Source organism: Paramormyrops kingsleyae, chromosome 22 (assembly GCF_048594095.1).
Source record: "Paramormyrops kingsleyae isolate MSU_618 chromosome 22, PKINGS_0.4, whole genome shotgun sequence".
Lineage (NCBI taxonomy): Eukaryota > Metazoa > Chordata > Actinopteri > Osteoglossiformes > Mormyridae > Paramormyrops > Paramormyrops kingsleyae.
Genome location: NC_132818.1, coordinates 18,176,513 through 18,194,691, shown reverse-complemented (window position 1 = coordinate 18,194,691; position 18,179 = coordinate 18,176,513). Strand labels below are relative to the sequence as shown.

Here is an 18,179-nt window from a genome sequence, read left to right as displayed (position 1 = left end):
GTGAGACGGGAGCAGAGATTGGAGGAGGAGTTTAGGAGAGAGCAGGACAGGTCACTGGGTGACACCGGGACTGGTCTTCAGCCAATGCAGAAGATTCAAGTGGATCTCTGCTCGGGGTGAGGTCACAACGGGCTCAACCTACGCCTCAGTTCCTGGCCTCAGCTGGTAGAGGCGGCTGGGAGGCAGAGACTCAAGGAGTGCCGTACCAGCGAAGAAAAACACAAACAGAAGGGAATTTTAAAATAAATAAATAAAATTTAAGAATTGACAATTCAAGAGGTGCAAGTCTGCCCCCTGCAGGCCAGAATGAGCAAGTGCAAGACAAATAGACACAGCTGCCCCGTGTAACCCCAGAATGAAGGTGCACGATTTGATGGCTGAAGTCAGGGGGCTGGACGTGTGTGCAGGTGACTGGTGGCTCCCCTTTATTAAGCTGCAGCACAGGATCACAGAGCTGAACCATTAGGCTCCTCTAGGGGGGGGTGGGCCGCTTGCCAGCGTCCCCAGGACAAGTGAGCGCAGCCGGGGACTGTCGTCACAGCACGAGGGGCGGAGGGCAGCGGGGCGGGGAACCTTTGTAGCTCCATAAGGATTCATATATCTGTTTGGGGGGGGGGGGGGGGGGTTTGAATCATAAGCCTGCTGCTAATTACTCTCCGACGCTGGTGATAAAAGGAAGGAAACACTCATTTTTGCACGAATATTAAATACCTGATTAAGCTCAGCAAGCAGAGCACTGCATTAACAACGCAAAGGTCACGGGTTAGACTGCCATGGATCACACAGAAAATTACAACCCTTCCCTCTACTGTAAGTGGCTTTGGATAAAATTATGAAATAAATATTGCAATATTTTCCATGCTCCTATAACTCAACAAGTTCAGCATTTCGCTAACAATGCAAAGGTTATGGGTTCAAATCCCACGGACGATATATAAATTTTAACCCTTCCTTCTACTGTACGTTGCTTTGGATAAATGTATAAATTTAAATGTAATACTCGAATACCAGCCATTCCTCCATTCTTACCACTGGGATTCAAACCTGTGACCGCCGCAGTGTCCAGCTTCCGGTGATACTCTGCACGAATGTGCATCCACCCGGGTGATCCCCAAGGATGCGGGTGACTGAAGCGACCCACTCAGACTGGGGTCTCGGCCCGCAGCGGCATACCATGCAGAGCTGCGATGTTTGGTCATGTGACAACTGACGTTTTATTTAGGTCAGGAGGAAAAAAAAAAATCCCAATAGACACATTAGATTCAAACAATACATTTATGATTTAGTGTATAAGTTCCTCCACCCTGGCATAGAGTATTTACAAGAGACTCCTGTGCAATGCACCCAAAGAAAAGGGTTCTGATGCCAGCCTCTGGGAGAGAAAGGTCACGTGGGGAACCTCGCGACTCCCGTTACAGGCTGTACAGCTCCTCCGGCAGGTCGCCCAGCAACTCATCGAGGTCGTCTACGTGGGGGGAGGGGTTAGAGATGAGGGTTAGAGAGCAAGACAGCAGGCATTTACACACAGAGACACCCACGACAAAGCACAACTGCAGAATACAAGATACACTGCAGTTATCCGAGCCCCCCCCCCCCCACACACACACACACACACACACACCTATACTGCCCCGTGCGGCCAAAAGACTAACAATGAAACTGATAAAAAGGATTTCAGTTTGATTGTCCACCCATATGTATAGTAGGTAGGTGGTGTGATATGGTGTCACGTGTAAACAGTACTCCTCAGTGGATCAGAAGCGTCCTGCTTTGGGCAAACGACTCAGCTTTCCTTTACGGCTGTTCAACTGATCTAGGGTCACCCCGGGGCACTATACAGACCTGCGTCCCAAGCGGAGTCCTCCAGCCTGGTGGCGGCGCTCTGCAGATCACGGCCAGGGCCGCACTCCTCTGCCAACTTCTGTTTGCCACTTTCGCCGCCGCCACCATCATACACCAGTTCCGCACTGGAGACAGCGCCCCCTTGTGTGCCGGAGGACCATTCAAGGTCAGGCGTTAACTTCTCCTGGGGAAGCAAAGATAGAGATAAGAAACAAGCACAGCATGGGGAGGAAATGGCTTGTTTTCCAAATCTCCGGTGCAAGAGACATAAACAAGCCTTCAGCATTATCCTGAATTATGGAAGGTGAAAATGGGATAATGAAAATCTGAAGTCAGCAAAAATGTCCCCCTTTCTCACCAGATGTCCACAGTTACAACTCGGCGAAAAAGACTGGATCAAATAACAGACGGTTCTCCTTGAAAATTATCATCAGCCTCCCAACAGTGTCTCCGAACGATTGCAGTTCTCTCCCTGTGCACTGGGTGGCAGCACTCTTGCACGTTCCCATACTCGCCACCACTCACCGAGACATGGTGGGGCAGCTTCACAGGAGCCTTCACTGTCCCCTCGGGCGGGTAGATCCTCAGCAGGTTGCTGGGCGTGACGTTCAGATAGTGGTTACGGGGGGAGGGCGAGAACACGCCCACCTGCAAACAGCGTCGCCATGGATTAACGGAGATCCCCAAAAAACAGGAAAACGCAGTGCTTCAGTCCCCCCCCCCCCCCATCTGCGGACTGGCGAGACAAAAAACAGACCTGGCTGCGCCGTTGGGCTGACCTAGGAAACATCCGCTGATACCATGGAAACTCATTTTGATAATACGCCCTCGCCCCGTTTGGCGCCAACCGCGTGGATACGACATCGTCAAAAACATTTTCCGACCAACATACACATTTACGCCTAAATTTTGTACGCCTGACAACAATGCATGGTACAGGGAGCAAGGTCTTTTAAGTACAACAGACAAAATTTTGTTAAAAATGTATACTTCGTGAAGGATAAATAAATCAGGCTACCGTGATTTACACTTAGCTACCGTTATTTACACTTAGCTACCGTTCGGCTTACTGGCCTGGTCATTAGAACGGAACTTGGTCGCTAAACAAGCATTAGCTGTACTGTAATGGCATGTCTGTTTTTGGCTTTACAATTCAGGGCTTGCCTGCTTCCTGTCCAGTGCAGAGATTTTCACAACCGTTCGGATGCTGATCGTGATGGACGGACAGACGGAGGAATGGAGGAATCGTTCACCAGTGCGCGGCCTTACTTGTTTCAGCAGCAGCACAGCTCCCGTCTTCAGCTCGTCTTGTCTGTCCTCTAGGAGGCGCCGGTGCACTGTGCCCTGCATTTGCCCTGGGGTGGCAAACAGATAGAGTGAACCCGGGCCCGGTGCCAGCAGCTCCCGCAAACGGCAGGAGGCACCCCAGGCTTTCATGTGGCTGCACGACGGAGGCTGACGAAACCGCAGCAGTCAGCTTTGCCTCGGGGCGCCCCCTAGGGCACTGGAGGACTGCACACGCTCGCTTGTTTTCCTACAAGCTCAGCCCCTCGCTGCTACAAGCAACCTTCGGCATAGTAGGTGACCTTACCTGGCATGTCACGTACATGGACGACTGAAAATGCCTCCTAAACCCTAAAGGCAGTGAAATATCACATCCCGCTTTAGGAAAACCAGCGTCCCAATGAAACGCAGGGGATGAAGAGACACCCCTCACTCGGTTAATCCAGGAAGTTAAAAGGCCACACTGAGCCTCCCCATAGGCCTAAAAGTAACCCCTGACCTGGAAGTGAACCTCCAAGGTGGCTAGCGTGACACCACCCACCTTACAGACTGAAGTCCTTAACAAGACATTTTCTGAAAACGAAGTGTGCGAGTGTATAGGCTTAGATACCACACTGGACACCAGTGTGAGAAAAAAAGGCATATGATAAATGAACCACAGAGTGTCTATAAATACAAATCGATGAGAGCAGCTGTTCATGACTGGCTGTCGTCTGGCCAAATGTACCTTCAAAAACGCCGCTTAGTGCATTTCGAAAACCGTAATAGTGATTATTTTGAAATGACACAGAATCCACTCAGTGAATCCCATGACTTCATGGCCATGTTCACAATGATTTCTGGGAGGAAACTGTCTCTCTGGGGGGAGGGGCTTAGGAGGTGCAGAGACCTTACATTATGGAAAATGCCACTGAGGCAGTTTGGGGGTGGTGGAGGGGGGGGGGACTACATTTAAATTTATGAATTACAACTTGTGAACGAACAGGCAAACACGGTCCCCCAAAGAAAAGAGGCTGTTTTTGAAGGCTTAAACTTGTTCAATAAGTCCCCCCCCCCCACTTTAGGAGGAAAACAGGAGCGTCTGGATGATACCCAGGGTAGAATGCAGAGAACACGGAAACTGCCCATGTGTGTGTGTGTGTGTGTGTGTGTGTGTGTGTGTGTGTGTGTGGGGGCTGTGAGGCTACAGGATCGCCCACCAAGGCCCCCCCGCTACCCCAACACAGCAGAACATTAAGAGCAAAGTGTCCAGAGCCGCAGTCCGCAGGTGTCACTTAGATTCTAATGATTTGCTGAACGAGGGAAAAGGACACAAATCGATTCCTTTTGCTCTAACAGGAGAGCATCGTGCTCGGTCAGCCTCCATGGAAAAGCCCGGGTGTTTAAATAAATAAACCGTATCAGTGACGCGTCGTTGTCGTCTCTCCCTGCAAGGCGCGGTTTGTACTCCGGGATCAAGCTGCCTTTCCTCTCAGCACGGCTGTCGCTCACAGGAAGCAGGTCAGCTGCGGCCATGACGGTACAGTGACCTCCCAGACAGGGACATGGAGGCCTGAAGTCATTGATTCAATATTAATGTGCTTTTGTGTGTGGGGTGGGGGGGGGGGGGGGGGGGGGGCTGGCCGCACCTGTGGGGTCCTGGAACACGGCCTTGGCGTCGGCGTGCGTGTGCAGAATCTCCTTCACCATGACCGCCATGTTGGGCACCTTGTTCTTTGAAAGCTGTTTTAGGGCAGCCTGGTGGAGGGGAGCAAACCAGGGGAAGATGGGGGGGGGGGGGGTGAAATAAATCAGCACACCAATGGTGGCATTCCCTTCAGGTTGTTTATGGTCTGCCACTGCTAGGAAGGATCCCGTCTCGCAGGGAGAAACGGGCGCGTTAAAAAGAAAGACGAGCGCAGTAATCTTGGCTATTACTGCAACAGCACGGTCAGAAAGAAGCCGGCAAATTTTGCTGCCGATAAAGCTACAGCGCGCATAAAATCTGGGAAGCGGATCAAGCTGCCCTAACGTGCCCGCTTGCCGGAGCAGCGCTGTCAGCTTTTGCCGGATGGTAGCGGCGAGCGAGCGGGGGCGGCAGGCCGAACCTTCCGCAGCACCATGACGACACTGTAAGTGTGCAGGAAGCAGGCGGGGTTCTGCTCATCCAGGCCCATCTCTGCCTTCATGGCAGCCCACGGGCCCCGCGTGAAATCCTCCTCATTGGCTGCCTGCGTGCCAGCGACCTGGAGGGAGGGGCGAAGAAAGCAGTTAAGTCCCGCCCACTGACTCAGAACGCTATGGACAGCCAAGTCCCGACCCCCACTAGACTCCTGTATCTGCAGCTCTTAGAGGGGATGCATTACACTCTTTTAGATGTCAGGAGCTCGTATCACAAAATCAAAATTAAGGGCATCCAAAATTCAGCATCCCGGCCAGAAACCTGACATGAGTCAGGAGCTGCAATCCCTCACAGCAGCTATGCTGCCACCTAGAGCGTGGGAAGACTAAATGCAGCCCAAAGGCATCACCGATGCAACAGGCTACTTACTGATTCCCAAACTTACACCTGAAATGGGTCGGCAGTGTTACCTGACTGCGCAGTCGGGCCACGGCTCCGTGCGCAGGCGTCTGTGGCTGCACCACCACGATGTCGTCAAGGCTTTGCCCATAGAGCTGCTGGGAGCACAGAGCAACCACATATATAAATAATTTCTTTGGTATTCATGCAGAAAAGAACAGAAAAATATTTATATTCTTTCACCCTGCTTTTAATTTGATAGGATTCCTTTTTCCATTAATGTTGTAATTATTCAAGATCGAGAATCTGCACAAATATATGACACGTTCCTTCTTCGTCTGGGTTATATATGGAATGTCGATGGCAGAAAATCATCATGCAACTGACAGAGGAAGAAGGGGGGGGCGGGAGCCTGTGAGTGGCACCCCCCGGGGGCAGCAAAAGGCCCACCTGCTGGGGCAGAAGACCAGCAGGCCCTGGGAAACGGCGCGTCTGGGGGCCCGGCGCTGGCGTGCGGGGCTTCGGCGGCGTCCTGCTGGAGGCTGACACAAGCTGCACCAAGTGGTTGGTGAGGATGGGAGTCCGCAGAGGGCGGGGCATCAGAGGCGTGGAGCCAATCACAGAGGGCCGCGGCCGGTAGGGCGTGGAGAGGGCGGAGCCTCCGGGTACATGTGACGTGGCAGTGGATCTCGCTGCGGCTGACGTCTGAGGTCGCACCAAGGAGGCAGCTCCAGTTGGACGAAGGACGGTGTTGGCGACAGGCCTGGGTGCTGGACCATCAGCAGAGTGCAGGCCGCTGGACCCTGATCCGGTGCTGCTGCAACTCGGGCCACGCATTCGCTTAGCGGGGGATACTGCGGAGTCCTGCTCAGGTAGTACTGAGACAGGTGGGTCAGACTCAGTTGGCAGCTGAAGGGTGTTTTCATCCAGGTCCTCAAAGTCCACATCCCAGTCATCAAAGTCATCCCGGAAGGCATCAGCCTTTTGATCGCCCGAAGTCAGAGGGTCCTGCCTTGTGGGCGCGGCAAAACTGGCCCTCGTGCTCGAACCAGCAGCCTTTCTGTCACCGCTGAGGTAGGAGGTGCCCAGAGGGTGACATGTTGTACTCCCATGTGTCAGTGCCCGAGCAAGGGGTTGGTGACTCACGGCCATCTGGCTACGAAGGCCGGAGGGGGCTCTGAGGCAGGTTGCTGCGGTAACAGACTCTGTGGCCGCAGGGACGGGCTCCGTCTCCACATCCCAATCTGCATGCAGCAGATCCTGCGGCAACACATTTATCACAACGAAGTAATTAATCTTAAAAGGAAAAGTGGTTAATGGCTTGTCTTGGAAGCTCGACACTCGTACCTACATAAAAGATTAGATCCTTTGTAATATTTAGTGTACCAGGCGTGCAATTTTAAACCTGAAACATGTTTAATGCAAACCACATTAGCAGAAAATAATCTTCTAAAAATCAAACCGACAACGAGAAAAATGGAACCACTCGCAAAATACAGTAATACCATAATGAGATTGGTTGGTTTGTTGACGTTTTCATGCAACAAGGCAATACACTACCTCGTCGAAGTCTTCTCCAACGTTAAAAAGGTCCTTCCACTTGTTCGCCTGGAAGTAACATTATTAAGTTGAAATAAAGAATAAAGAGACAGCAAGCAAGGGCTCTTTTTAAGTTTAAAAGTTTAGTTGAAATTTTAAACTACCCAGTCGTCCTGTGAGTGCGTAGCGCACTATTAACGCACAGGTAAGTTTGGGAGATGTTTACTAGCTGCCCAGTTACTCAAGCTTCGGCGTGCCTTTTCAGTGGCAGGGCACAAGGAGCGGACTCTCACCATCACAGTCATTTAGGCGTCCGTTTCAATTCCCGTGTTTGTCTTGCATGCTCGAGACTCAAAAGTTGTCAAAACTCATCCACCCAGCGACGATTACAGCCATGATGATACAGGCTGTATCCTAAACGCGGCTACGCGGCCGCTTTTCGGTTCAAAGATACGCAGACGTGGCGCGTCCTCCGTGACGTAATACGTCTGCATTGACGCCAGGGCGGAAAAAGCGATGCATTGCAGTTCCGAAGAACAGACGACAGGGGGAGCTCCGGCCCCCCAAATACCAATCTGGCGGCCATCGTTGACCCGCGGACGCCCCCTATCGGCCGTGTCGCCGAGCAGGCAAGCAGCAGGTGGGTCCGTGCCTATTAATAAACGAGAAGCCGGGCTGAAGTGGGTCGTTTATGTCTTGTGACTGACGGGGCCTTTCTAAAAACGGCCGTCTGGCATTTCGCGGTTGCCTACTGTGAGAATGGAAGTGCGGCGTGCGGCGGTCGAGTTTTAAAAGAAGAACGATAAATATTAGGTAAAGGACTGTCATAACGGTAAGAAGTAAAGCGACACGCAAAGTAACATCAGTGTTACCAACTCGCACGCATCTGGCGTGACACTCACGCGCTCAGACTTACGGCAAATCTATATTATTCCATTACAAACACCAAAAGCGCTGGGGTAGTTTGCAAACCATGCAGAGTATTTACAAGGTAACAAAATTGTTATATACATATAAATGCGTGTGCATGTGAGTGCAGACTCATCTCGAATTGAAAATCTCACTCCAGCCAGCTGACCAAAGTTGGGAAGCATGTAACATTAACATCTGTTTGACGGTATAGTGTGTGACAGTTTTGATACAATCTAAATAGAAGTTACAAGGCTTTTGAATTATATATTTAATTCTGCAATTTCTATAATAGATTCAGGTTTAATTTTAATTCACTATACCTTGTGCCTTGGTGCTTAAATTGCCATGATCTGCACTCACAGTATTCTGAGATTAGATTTGGTGCCCTATGATCCGTCATTTTTGTTCACACTATACCCGCAGAAGGCGAAATCAGACTCAATTCTGGCTGGTATGTCCAAGGACACCTTTGCCTTCAGTTCAGCCTCTTTGAGGTCTTTTCGACTGGAGCAAGAGTTGCAGGACTGGGAGGATGCACGCCGCACCTTGGCCCAGAGGAGGGCGTTGACGAGGACACCCCTGGCACCCGTCCCCAGGGCACCCAGGCAGCAGCACAGCCCCAGTACCACATCACGCACTCTGGGACCCTACCGCTGCCGTGACCCTGCCGTGCTGAACACCTTCCTGTCCGGTGACATGGCCAGGGTCTACGCCGTCCTGAAGGACCCAACCATGGTCAATGCCCTGATGGAGACTGTGCAGGAGGAGATGACCTGGGCACCAGAGATGGGTGGGGACAGTGACGCTGCCTGATGATGTCATCAGGAACATCCCAATGACATCATCAGAAACCTCCCAATGATGTCACCTGAAACATCCTGATGATGTCACTGCATGTCCTTTGACGATAATGCCCGCTTTGGCTGTGGCACCCTCTTTATCTCTCTGTCCGCTTCCGCCCTGTCCGCAGGGATGTGGACCCTCACATCTAAGGTGAAACAGACGTCTGCGCTGCGTCTGGCGGCTAGCCGGGGTCATTCGGCCTGCGTGGAGGAGCTGCTCTTCCGTGGTGCCGCGGTGAACGCCAACCCCGGGGGGAGAAGCGCCCTGCACGACGCCTGCGCTGGGGGCCATGACTCCTGTGTGCAGCTGCTACTGTCCCACGGTGCCGATGCCAACCTGCTCACCGCCGATGGCAGCGCCGCTCTGCACCTCTGCAGCTCTGCACAGACCTTCTCGTGAGCGTCCGTCCCGCTGCCATATGCAAACAGAGACATCCCTCCGCTGATGCCTTAGACACTGAGGTTACAGGTTCTCTGGGTTTGCATGCTCTTCCACATCAACCTCCAGTCGAGGGTTATCATCTCAGAATTTCAGTGTGACTGTCCAGTCCATGTGCTGCCTTTGGATCCCAGTAGATGAACTGGATATTAGCTGGATAACCAAGCCAGATAAGCAGTTTTCCACGGAGGTTGAAAGTTCAGGTCCAGAAAGTAAAAATCCAGACCAAGATTTTGTTTCAACCAACAAAACCTTGGTCTGAATTTTTACTTTCTGGACCTGAACTTTCCATCTGATAGACAGATGGACTGTTTTCTGATAGACAGTTTAGATTCCGTGTTGCAGATACGTTCCATATTTATCCAGGATTGCTGTGCCTGTTACTGGTTTATACATGTGTGATCTGTTATTTTAAAGCCCATTTTATAACGTGTTGGGTAGGGTCCAAAGGTTTCTGTGTAGCAATGGTCATGCTGAAATGATACAGGAGTCTTTATGTGTAGTTCAGAATACATAATGCTTTGGGAAAGAAGCTGTTTGTCGGTTTGGTGTTTCTGCAGCGCTCATATAGTGCGTGCCAGATGGCAGGAGGGCAAGGGACACATGGCTGGGGTCCGTGTTATCCTTGGGGAACTGCTGTTCTCTCTTCAGACCTGTTTGGCCTGTTTTACAAAACAAAAAAAAAACTGATCATAGAGTTTATATATCTGTAGGTAATCTAAACCTGAAAACAATATGTAGAGAGTTGGACGTGAATGGTAATGGTGAGGTTCCAGCACAGAGAGAATATGATGATCCTAGATCCATTATATTATATTATATTATATTATTATCCATAATGGCAGGATGATGTTTCTTTTGTTACTGATTCCTATGAACCTGCGGACGTGGACTGTCATTGGCAGCTCTGGTCATCTTACCGTTCTTTTCACTGCCTCCTTCATCGGACTGGTGGTGATCGTGATGCTGACCCGTTTGGCTGTCTGGTGCCCTCTCCTCCTCAGGTGCGCTCGGCTCCTGCTGGAGGTGGGCGGGGCCTCGGCTCACGCGTGCTCCAGCGAGGCGAAGCTCACGCCGCTGCACGTGGCCGCCCATCGTGGCCTGGAGGAGCACGTGGAGCTGCTGCTCCGCCACGGCGCCGACGTGGCCGCCTGCAACCGCGAGGGAGAGACCCCGCTGAACGCGGCCTGCGCGGGGGCCGAGCGGCCCAGCGAGGCCGGCCGCTTCCTGCGCGTGGTGCAGACGCTGCTACGGGCCGGCGCCGACCCCCGGACAGCGGGCAGGAAGCGACACACCCCCCTGCACAATGCCTGCAGCAACTGCAGCTCGCGCATCGTCGACCTCTTGTTGCAGCACGGAGCGCAAGCAAATGCAGAAAACTGCGCAGGCTACACGCCCATGGACTGCCTTCTGCAGGTAACAGGAATAAGGGGGCATCAGTGATGTAGCAAAGAGACGTAACACTATATATCTGCTGTTCTTAAATCTGCTTCGCCAAAATAAATATTAATATGTGAATGAGTCATACAAGCAGTGCTCTTGTTAATTAGAAAGAGTTCTGACTGCTGCCCCCTGGTGGATGGAGGTGGCACAGCGCATAGCCAGGATATGACCACTTTCTAACCCCCTGCCCTTGCAGGTGGTGGAAGACTTCCCTGACCAGGGGCCAGAGGCAGTGGCTCGCGCTCTCCTCAACCATGGGACACAGCCCCCCTTGCCCAAGGTCAGGACATGACATGTGGAGGCAGATGGCAGCCCTGGAGGGGGTGAAAGGGAAAGCAGCTTGGGCAGTAGGGGACAGATGTCTAAAAGAGGGAAAGTAATTCGCCGGAGGGAAAAGAAAGCCAAGCTGTCATTGGTAGATTCACACCTATTTTTGTCAAATCAAAGTGCAATGCTTTTGTTGGCTGGCAAGGGTGAACAGGGTCAAGTCACAGGGTTGGAATGAACAAAAACAAAGATCGATGTTTCGGCATCAACACCGGGAGAAACACATGCAAGAATAAAACAAACTGGTAGTCAGTCGCTGAAGTGCTAAACAAGGGCTGGTGTGGGCACATTTACTGTGGGAGGAAGATAACAAAACTTAGTTTTGCAAGGATATTGGGAACAAGAAATAGATTAGCTGAGTCTATTTCAGGTAAAAGAAAATGCACATCAACCAGCTTTATTCATGCCCTCATCAAAGAGACTTTCCCTGCCAAAACTCATTTAAAACACCCTTTTAATTACATGAGAGTTAGAATCTCTGGGCTTATATTTTTTGGCCAGAAGGTGGAGCCCTTCTGACAGACTTCTAGTATGAAGCACATTGGGCGCCCCCAAGGTTCTCACGCTCATCGTATCCCTGCACGCCACCCTAGATGCTGAAGCTGTGTTGTCTGTCGCCGTCCACGTTGGAGGTCATGCTGGACTGCTACGTCACTGTCCCATCGTGTGATGAATGGATAGACTCCGTCCCTTCGGAGCTCTGGGAGGTGAGAGGCGTGAGAAAAGACACACAGTAGCAGGTGGTCAGTGGTCAAGATGTCTCACGAAGAGACAGACTCTACTCTAGAGTCATGCTTACAATGTGTGTGTAAGCAACTCGTAACACTATAAGAAAGTACAGTCTAAAAACAGTTGTGGAAAAAAATGAGACCACAGCGGAATTTTTTGTTTCACTCATTTCTCAATTTTTGGGTCTGCATCAGTGAATAATATATTATAATTTATATATACAGACGCTCCTCTACTTACGAATGAGATACGTTACGAACGGCCGTTCGGAAGTTGAAATGCTCGTAAGTCGTTATTCAACATCATACGCAAGTACAAGGAACTAGGATGCTGGGAGTTCGCACGCTACGCTGCTGTGCGGCGGGAGTAGCGGCCAGAAGTCGTACTGGGCGGAATTGGCGCGCAGAAAAAAAAAATTTATACTGCGAACAGGAAACGGGAGCCCAAGGAACACAATTTGGACTTACAGTCCTCTTCGTTCGTATGTCTGAAAGTTCGTAAGTTGAAAGTTCGTAAGTAGAGGAGCATCTGTATATATTACGCAAACTGCCACTTGGTTTTTCTCTGTTTCTCATTAATGAAGAGCTTCTTCCTTGTTTTATGGTTCTTCAGTCCTGCTTCTAGGAGCCTGATATGAACTGTCCTAGCAGAGCACTTAATGTATCCTATTCGTTTTGAAGGTCACTTGATGTCATCCTAAGATTCACGAGAAACTGTCGGATAAGTTGACGGCATTAGGAAGTCTCTTCCTCCGTCTACCTGGCTGGTTTTTGGTCGTTCCCAGTGCCTCCAGCTTCGCCTTGTTCTTGTGTGCTGCTGTCTTGGAGATTTTGAGCCTGGAAGCAGCCTGTCTCGCAGTGTAGCCTTCTGCCAGCAGAACCAGGATTAAACCAGGATTAAAAAATGCAGATTTGTTTAAAAGTATAGTGGTCTCATTTTTTTTCCATTGCCCTGGCTAACATGCCACACCCAACTGTAGTAGTGTAAATCTGAGACGGACATTGTTGGACTAAACTAACACAACAAACCCTGACAAACTGGTTCTATTTGAAGGCTTGAATAACCTATAATCCTCTTTGACGTCTGTATTCAGAGCCTCCCAGTGCCCCCTCACCTCTATCCCAATTCCCAGTTTATCATCCCCGTTTCGAAGGTAACCAGCAACCTTCTGCAAAACCTGCCCTTGCTGGGTGCAATCCCAGTAGACTCAAATCTGGATCAAGTGCCTGAATCCATGCCAAACTCGGCCTTCTCTTGTTGGTCCTCCAAATTTCCTAATAGCTCACTGCCGCAATGAGTAGCTTCTTTCCCTCGCCTTACAATCCGTTACCGTTTGCTCTTTTTCCCCCTTTACCCTAACTCATCCCTCGTTTCCCCTGCATCCCGTCTTCCTCCCATCCCTGTTTCCTCCCCTCTCAGGAACACCGACCCTTCTTTGAGTCTGTGCTGCGGATGGTGGGCCAGCCACGCTCACTGCAGCACCTCTGCCGCTGCAGCCTGCGACATCACTTGGGGGCGCTGTACCAAACGGCGATAAGCAAGCTGGGCATGCCTGCTTTTGTGAGGGATTACCTCCTTCTCCGCACAGATGGGCAGCTGCGGTGAGAGAGGGAATGACCAGAGGAGCATATCTGCCCAGATGCCATGTCTACACAAGAGGTCCCTCCACCTCAGAAATACAGACAAGCGATAATAATGAGGAAAATTTTACTTTGAATAAAATCATGTTCAGCTGCGGCTGAACAGAATGTGGGGTGGGGTGTTTCGGGATGTCTTCTGTGTCCTGTTTTGTTGACCTGGACTACACGCTGCGTGCTTCAACGTAACGTGAACGCTCCGCCCTCCCAGTGACGTACCTCGGACGCGCGTGTGTGTGTGTGTGTATGCATCCGCGTGAGCGCGCGACTGCGCGTGCTCGGACGGCTAATGGAGGTTCTTCTCGGCCGTTTCGCGCGTCGCAATCACTTCTGACTGAAATGGTCTGAACACAGCTCAGGTAAAGCGGGCCGTCACGCTGTTTTTCGGGGTTGGTTGGAGTTAACGTGCGGCCCGGGGCGGGCGGTTGAGGGGGGTAGGTATGCTAACACTAAATAAAGACGTCCCAGCCTAGCGAAGGTCGTGGCGGCCGACCGCAGCTCCGCGTTATTTTATGGTGGTGTAAACAGCATAAAACAGAGTGCCATGTAGTTATTTGCACGGTTTAAACATCCAGGTAATCCGCCGATACACCACGTAGGATCAATATGGAGTTATTTAAACGGTACTGAAACCGCTACCCATTCGGGAAAGACCATAGTTCGCCATTTAGCATAACTCGAACACTTTCCCCTCCATTATCCTCATTAAAAACATCAATTTGCAGTGAATTTCCTTTGAGGTGCCATTTACCGTGTCGTTAAGTCGTATTTGTTTTGTAATATTTAGTGTCTGACCGTGTGTACCACATAGGAAACGCTAGCTAGATATGTCAAAAACAAGATTAAAAAAATAATCAATCGCGAAGCAGTGGAGATACATTAAAGATGTTTTGGTATTTTCCCTCAGTGTCCTTGTTTCCGTCTTTTTTGGGTCATGGGTGTCCCCGAATAGGGTGTTAACTAGCTCGTAATAAGTAACCTTTGCCCGTTACTAATGGCCTGATGTATTGTGTACCGTAAGGCATTAAGGGGACTCCAGTGCTGACTGAGCCCTGTGTGTACTGTGAACCCTTCCCAGCAGCCGCAGGGATGGCGCTGTGTGCTCTCACCCTGTTGGATGGAGTGAGCGACGAGGTGACGGTGGCTGGTGGAGTGGTGCTGCTCAGCCTGGCTTTGGTGCTGGCCTGGCTATCCACGCATGTCGTGGAGCGTGGAGACCACATCCTGGGCACCATCCTTACGGTTGGCGCCCACGCCTCACTGATCGGCCTGGGTGGTCACGATGCCTATATCGGGGGGCCCCCTGGCGCAGACACGACTGAGCCGCAGGCACCCGACCCTGTCCAGGAGGACAAACCGGAGGACGAAGACCTGGGGCAGGAGGGTGCAGTGGAGGCAGCTGGGGAGGGCGCCGCCCTAGAGGCAAGCGTCGACCAGCTGCTGAACATTCAAGGGCTACGCAAGAGAGCGGGTGCTATCAGCGGTGATCCTGCCCTGCAGCCTGAAGGAGAGGAGGATGTCGAGCGGGAAGAGGATTCCCCTGCGGGCAGGATCTCTGGCCCTGACATCACTGTCCGTCTCAAGTTCCTCAATGATACAGAGGAGCTGGCCGTGCTCAAACCCCAGGACACTATCAGTCTGCTCAAAAGGTGAGGCAGAGGTAGCCCTAAATCAGTGACTTTGTGAACATAATTCCTAACTGGTGGCCAGTGCCCCTTTAAGCTTGCACTGTCTCAGCAAAGGTCGTGGAAGATTAATACGCATAACTAGGAATTACTTGGATATCTCTGTAGCCGTGAGCACAGAGCCACAACCTCGACCCGCAACCTTCCGTTAGAAATCCACATGCCTAATCACACTGCTGCCCGGGGAGCTTACATCCACATCCCTAATCACACTGCTGCCCGGGGAGCTTACATCCACATCCCTAATCACACTGCTGCCCGGGGAGCTTACATCCACATACCTAATCACACTGCTGCCCGGGGAGCTTACATCCACATACCTAATCACACTGCTGCCCGGGGAGCTTACATCCACATCCCTAATCACACTGCTGCCCGGGGAGCTTACATCCACATCCCTAATCACACTGCTGCCCGGGGAGCTTACATCCACATCCCTAATCACACTGCTGCCCGGGGAGCTTACATCCACATCCCTAATCACACTGCTGCCCGGGGAGCTTACATCGACATCCCTAATCACACTGCTGCCCGGGGATCTTACATCCACATCCCTAATCACACTGCTGCCTGCAGAGCTTACATCCACATCCCTAATCACACTGCTGCCCGGGGATCTTACATCCACATACCGAATCACACTGCTGCCCAGGGAGTTTAAATCCACATCCCTAATCACACTGCTGCCCGGGGAGCTTAAATCCACATCCCTAATCACACTGCTGCCCGGGGAGCTTAAACGCTGTAAAGCTGCTTTGGAGCACGTCCAGTTTCAATTTGAGGGTTCCCATGATGCACTGCCACAGCCATGAATGCCTACAGCAAGCTGACCATGCTGTGTTTCTGTGACGACTACTTTCATGTATATAGTATTTAACTCATTGGTATTCTGTTCCTTTTGTATGTTGTTTGAGAATAGTGGCTTAACTAATTGTGTTTAATCACAAATTTAAACATGGACACCTCAATTACTAGTTGTGAAATTAAAGTACCATTAAAAAAAAACTTTAGTCAATTCCACAGTAAAATTTTTGCCTATATACGTGAATTTCAAATGAAATTTGAAACACCACAAGGTGAAATCAATTACGGGATGACTTGCAGTAATGGTAACAAACAAATTTCAGACCGCAGGGTTGCCAGATACACTTTGAGATGCTTTTGTGAGCTTTGACTTTGACCCTGGTCTTCTGCTTGCCACCTCCCCTTTTCCCCATCCTCCAGTAAGTACTTCTCGGGCCAGGAGCAGCAGATCAAGCTGATCTTCCAGGGTCAACTTCTGCAGGACCCTAAGCGAACACTGCTGTCCCTCAACATCACCCACAACAGCGTCATCCACTGCCACGTTTCCCAGGCCCAGCAGGAGAGTGGGTCAGAGGGCGGGGCTCGCACGGCCGTGGAGCCGGTGGGGCCAGGTGTCGGCCAGAGGGCCGGAGGCATGGGCCTGGCCCTTAGCACGGGCAGCCTGGTGGTACCCGTCTTCGTGGTGATGCTGGCCGTCGTCTGGTATTTCCGCATCAACTACCGGCAGTTCTTCACAGCCCCAGCAACAGTCTCTCTGGTGGGCGTCACCATCTTCTTCAGTTTCCTCATCTTCGGCATGTACAGTCGGTGAGATGTGACGAGAGCCCTGCAAAGCCAATGGTCCTGGTGAGGTTTTCGGGGCTTGAAGAATGAATATCTGGCAGACCACTCTGTTCTGTGGCGTATGGCTTCAGGCGAGGTTGAGACACGTGAACATGTAGCTGCAGCCGCTTCTGAATTAATTTGCACACGCATGTCTAAGCTGGTGTCTTTGTTGGAGGTAATAGCTTGTTGGGGAGGTGGGGTGACATCTGTATGAAACGTTTTGGTTTTTCTGTAGAAGGAAAAGGTCAAACAGAGCGGAATCTGTCACATGGCAATGGTGGCAAGTCGGTCCTCAGCATCTGACCTTTGGTTTGGTCAGAATTTCCATCCCTGGATGAGTCGCGGCAGACCTCTCTGCCTGTGGATCTCTAGGGCCCTACCTTCAGCCAATTCATAGTTCAAAGCAGAAGCTGGAAGAGAGCCCTCTCCCCCAGACTTCTGTTAACTTGAAGCTGTAGGGTGGTTCCAGGTCAATTTTGACCTCAAAATGTGGCACCCCCTTTGCGGTAGCAAGATCACAGTCCTACACATCGGGGCATAATCATCCTTTTAGGCTGTGAGCCTCTTCAGAAGCAGAGGAAGATGGATGGGGAGATGTGGAATAAACACTGATTAATTTCGAGATTCGGGGCGGGGGGTATTCTGGAGTTAAGCTCCAGGCTGCTGCCGCCCTTGTTAGTGTCCTCAGAAACCTGGGTACAGCCACACAGCAACAGCCCATAATACATCAGCCGTCGGCCACGTAACCAGCCCTGCGGACTCTGTGTAATGGTTGTCAATGAGTGTTTCAGTCACACTCTATTTGGGGGTGAAGATGACATCACTGGCTGTGCAGGGACACATCCTACTGCCATCACCATCCCAAACGGCCCAATCACCCCTCTGCATTCTGCCACGTCAACCTACCCCATAGATCCCATCTCACAACCAAACATCTGACTTCTACGTGGACTAGACAAATGATCCGACTCTCCTTGGTTTTTGTGATACTAAACCTGTAACATTTCTGCTTTGACACGTCTTTACAGCCTACACAATGTTCATTTTCAATTTAATTATTGTATTATGAAAGAGCAGTTTTTTGCTTGAGTTTTCAGTAATGAAAAATAGTTCGTCTAAAGTAATTCTTCGGGAGTGTGTGTAATGAAGTAACCATTTTCAAGGAAAGTATGTAAATAAATTAACTTACTGTATGTCAGATTGGATGCTACATTTGGCATTTCTGGATTGCTGGGGGGGGCTGACTACACCATTCGTAAAAGTCCTGACAGGCATTTTTAAGTGATGTTTGTGCTAATGTCACTAATGTGCTTATCAGTGTGGCAGAAATTAAAGTGTTTCACACCCACCTTGCATCTGCTTCCATAGCAG

At 50.9% G+C, this 18,179-nt stretch overlaps 3 protein-coding genes and 1 long non-coding RNA gene across 8 annotated transcripts; 2 read left to right on the top strand and 2 right to left on the bottom strand.

The window, feature by feature from the left end:
* Positions 1 to 1,192: 1,192 nt before the first annotated feature.
* Positions 1,193 to 7,653, bottom strand: hrob (homologous recombination factor with OB-fold). Of its 2 annotated transcripts, none has more exons than XM_023829167.2 (10): positions 7,459 to 7,653; positions 7,187 to 7,234; positions 6,077 to 6,886; positions 5,698 to 5,781; positions 5,214 to 5,351; positions 4,755 to 4,863; positions 3,112 to 3,197; positions 2,368 to 2,490; positions 1,843 to 2,026; positions 1,193 to 1,465 (listed from the first exon to the last, which is right to left on the bottom strand). In XM_023829167.2, the coding sequence occupies exons 1-10, from the start codon at positions 7,468 to 7,470 to the stop codon at positions 1,413 to 1,415; spliced, it is 1,647 nt and encodes a 548-aa protein (XP_023684935.2). In that variant the 5' UTR covers positions 7,471 to 7,653; the 3' UTR covers positions 1,193 to 1,412. The 2 variants fall into 2 exon arrangements, with proteins under 2 accessions (XP_023684935.2, XP_023684934.2); XM_023829166.2 differs by having other exon boundaries at positions 1,194 to 1,465; positions 5,698 to 5,784; positions 7,459 to 7,652.
* A 35-nt stretch (positions 7,654 to 7,688) lies between these two features.
* asb16 (ankyrin repeat and SOCS box containing 16) lies at positions 7,689 to 13,621 on the top strand. Of its 3 annotated transcripts, none has more exons than XM_023829170.2 (7): positions 7,689 to 7,805; positions 8,501 to 8,867; positions 9,048 to 9,315; positions 10,363 to 10,774; positions 10,998 to 11,081; positions 11,722 to 11,835; positions 13,277 to 13,621. In XM_023829170.2, exons 2-7 carry the CDS (start codon positions 8,531 to 8,533, stop codon positions 13,460 to 13,462), a joined length of 1,401 nt encoding a protein of 466 aa, XP_023684938.1. In that variant the 5' UTR covers positions 7,689 to 7,805; positions 8,501 to 8,530; the 3' UTR covers positions 13,463 to 13,621. The 3 variants fall into 3 exon arrangements, with proteins under 3 accessions (XP_023684938.1, XP_023684937.1, XP_023684936.1); XM_023829169.2 differs by lacking the exon at positions 7,689 to 7,805 and adding an exon at positions 7,836 to 7,978; XM_023829168.2 differs by lacking the exon at positions 7,689 to 7,805 and adding an exon at positions 7,836 to 7,997.
* On the bottom strand, positions 9,760 to 11,730 carry LOC140581679 (uncharacterized). The gene is made up of 3 exons (XR_011984816.1): positions 11,693 to 11,730; positions 10,279 to 10,509; positions 9,760 to 10,020 (listed from the first exon to the last, which is right to left on the bottom strand). It is a non-coding gene; the product is annotated as an uncharacterized lncRNA (long non-coding RNA).
* A 76-nt stretch (positions 13,622 to 13,697) lies between the features above and the next one.
* tmub2 (transmembrane and ubiquitin-like domain containing 2) lies at positions 13,698 to 18,156 on the top strand. 2 transcript variants are annotated; one of them, XM_023829177.2, is made up of 3 exons: positions 13,698 to 13,853; positions 14,573 to 15,143; positions 16,404 to 18,156. In XM_023829177.2, exons 2-3 carry the CDS (start codon positions 14,584 to 14,586, stop codon positions 16,792 to 16,794), a joined length of 951 nt encoding a protein of 316 aa, XP_023684945.1. In that variant the 5' UTR covers positions 13,698 to 13,853; positions 14,573 to 14,583; the 3' UTR covers positions 16,795 to 18,156. The 2 variants fall into 2 exon arrangements, with proteins under 2 accessions (XP_023684945.1, XP_023684946.1); XM_023829178.2 differs by having other exon boundaries at positions 13,733 to 13,853; positions 14,576 to 15,143.
* The last annotated feature ends 23 nt before the right edge of the window (positions 18,157 to 18,179 follow it).